Here is a 2,503-nt window from a genome sequence, read left to right as displayed (position 1 = left end):
AAATTTATATAATTTATACAATGTAATTTACTGGATTTTTTAAATATTCTATCTCTTACCATTAAAATTAACCTTCCCCTAAAATTATAGACTGTTGTAAGTGGGCAAACTTGAAAAATCAGCAATGGATGAAATACTCATTTCCCCCACTGTGTGTGAGAGTGAGTGAATATGACTCGTTATGTAAAAGCTCTGAGTGGTTAGAAAGCCTAGAAAAGCATTACATAAATTCAGTTCATGTCTTCAATGTCTTTTGGACAAATTTGGATAGATTCTTACCATGGGCTTAGTGAATGCCCCAAAGAATAATACTCTTCTTGTGCAACCTGTCAGTTTAGGTGGACGGCCATGTCTTGGTAGGTTTCCATTTTCAGATCAGGTCAGATCAGATTAGACATCAACACTCAATCCGATGGTGGGAACTGATGGCTTGTAGACAGGCACGGGAACTGATAAATGACCCAAATCTTAGGTTTGAGAAAGCTCTCATCACCCAGACGAGGATAACTTTAAGTACACTGGTTGAAGTCCTAACTGGGCACAACCTGCTCAACCACCACAAAATTGTGATGGAACTCCATGAACATTGGTCTGTGTGATGCAGGGCTGTACAGTGCAACATGTACTGTATGTTGCACATGCAATAAAAAGATAAAACTGTCTGTGCTGTAATTTTTTTAACAACACTGGTGGAACAGTAGCCTGGCCCTTGCCTTCCTACGCAGTTCCGCTGAATTCTAGTTTCCCTTCACTGCTCCGTCTGGYARTTCTCCCARAGACAAGGATTTCTGTCCATAAGAGTCTGTCAAATCATTCTTTGTCTGGTCTGCCACATAGGACCAATTTGCCATGGGAGACTCAGTGGCAATCGAAATTGCCCCTGACAGCATAGTTCCTAAGATCATTCAGGCGCATACACTCCCCCACAATGATTAGGTGGTGATTCAATGGAGGAGCATAAAATAATAATGTTTTATAATCAAATGTCTGTTTCTTGCTAGAAAACATATAATTAATCCTTAATGTCCCCCTTGTTCCTAATCAGTTGACGTGGGGGCTGAAGCCTGTCTCAGCTGTTTTGGGGTGATAGCAGGGGGCACCTGGACAGGTCTCCAGTCCATCAGYGATACAATGAGACAAACAACGATCCACATTCCCAATCATAATTCATACAGAAGAGCTCCAAGATTCAAACTGAGAACTCAGATCCATCTGCTGCCCACACAGTTCTGATCACTTATTATTAATGATAACAATTTATTATATGAAATTATTTCTGATAACTGTCATGAGGATTCTTTAACTTTAAGATGTGCTTGTAGATGCGCTGTTTAAATTTATGTTTATATCAAACAAGTAGCCCTTCATGTGAATCAGTACCCTTGTCCTACAACAATACCCACATTTTGTGCTTGTAGTTTTAGATATTATAACATACATTTTATGCTGGTGCAACAAAGTTTTGTTCTGTGCTACAAAACCAGCAACCTCTGTAGCACCAGTGCTTTGAGCTMAAAYAYTAAATGTACAACCCTGTGATGCCAGTGACAAGGAATTAGAGACCTCTTTGCACTATTTAGACCACTTCCTAGCTCTGTGCAGTCAAAAAAATAACAATTCTTGGGGACCCCTTTATGAATCCTGAGAAGCTCAAAACACTGAGTGTTTCTAACCTTCATCCAAGGAATTCAAAGGTTTGAATAAAGCTTTAGTCCTTTTGGGAAGAGCAATAGGTCCACTTTTAATCCCCGCTCAAATTGTTCTTTTTATCCATCCCCACTCACCATAAACATAAACTCACCATGTTCCTTGGTTTTAATGATGCAGTTTTATCCCTAATACTTTGTAACGAACTTCTGGAAAGCATAGCACCCATTGCCTTTCTTGCCAGTTTTAGGCTAAGAAATTTTTGTSTTAAAAAATTACAGTTTGACAATTTGCATTCAGATGAAAAGCTGGGTCACAGTCTCAGCTACRACAACAGCAAACACACCTGTACTAGTTCATACTACAGCATTACCTTGAAAGTTGGGTCTGATCCTCGGATCGTAACTGACCATCAGACGGTTTAAAATGTTGGAGGTAGAGTTAGCAGGAACTTGGGCCAAATCTTCTGGTGACAGCTGTCTGTTGAAAAATAAATGATTCAAAAAGATAGTTTAAATAACCAATATTCAACTCTAAAGTACAAGAAATTATAAGAAATATGGCTGGCTATTTTCTCTCTCAAATGCTGGATTTATATTACATAAAAAGACAGCTGATATTTGAAAAATACACAGTCATGGCCGAAAGTGATGGCTTCCCTGAAAAATTTCCAGAAATTGAAGTATTCCTTTACAAAAAATTGYGAAGCCCTCACCATTACTGAGCCCCAGGGCACTAAACTCTCAGGTTTCCCAGGGTCCAACACATACAGCGGGTAAAATAAGTATTGAACACGTCAACATTTTTCTCAGTAAATATATTACTAGAGGTGCTAATGACATGAAATTTTCACCAG

The 2,503-nt window shown here is 38.8% G+C and overlaps 1 protein-coding gene across 2 annotated transcripts in view; it reads right to left on the bottom strand.

Moving 5' to 3' along the window:
- LOC106530682 (glycine receptor subunit beta) overlaps positions 1-2,503 on the bottom strand; it is a 51,025-nt gene that overhangs the window by 34,531 nt on the left and 13,991 nt on the right. For both annotated transcript variants that reach the window (XM_014026351.1, XM_014026352.1), the window contains one exon: positions 2,021-2,127. In XM_014026351.1, the coding sequence (XP_013881805.1) occupies positions 2,021-2,127 (107 nt within the window). The remainder of the gene's footprint in view (positions 1-2,020; positions 2,128-2,503) is intronic.

This window comes from Austrofundulus limnaeus, unplaced genomic scaffold (genome assembly GCF_001266775.1).
Source record: "Austrofundulus limnaeus strain Quisiro unplaced genomic scaffold, Austrofundulus_limnaeus-1.0 Scaffold546, whole genome shotgun sequence".
Lineage (NCBI taxonomy): Eukaryota > Metazoa > Chordata > Actinopteri > Cyprinodontiformes > Rivulidae > Austrofundulus > Austrofundulus limnaeus.
Note: the sequence above shows the minus strand (reverse complement) of the source record. Positions and strands in the feature narration are given on the sequence as shown.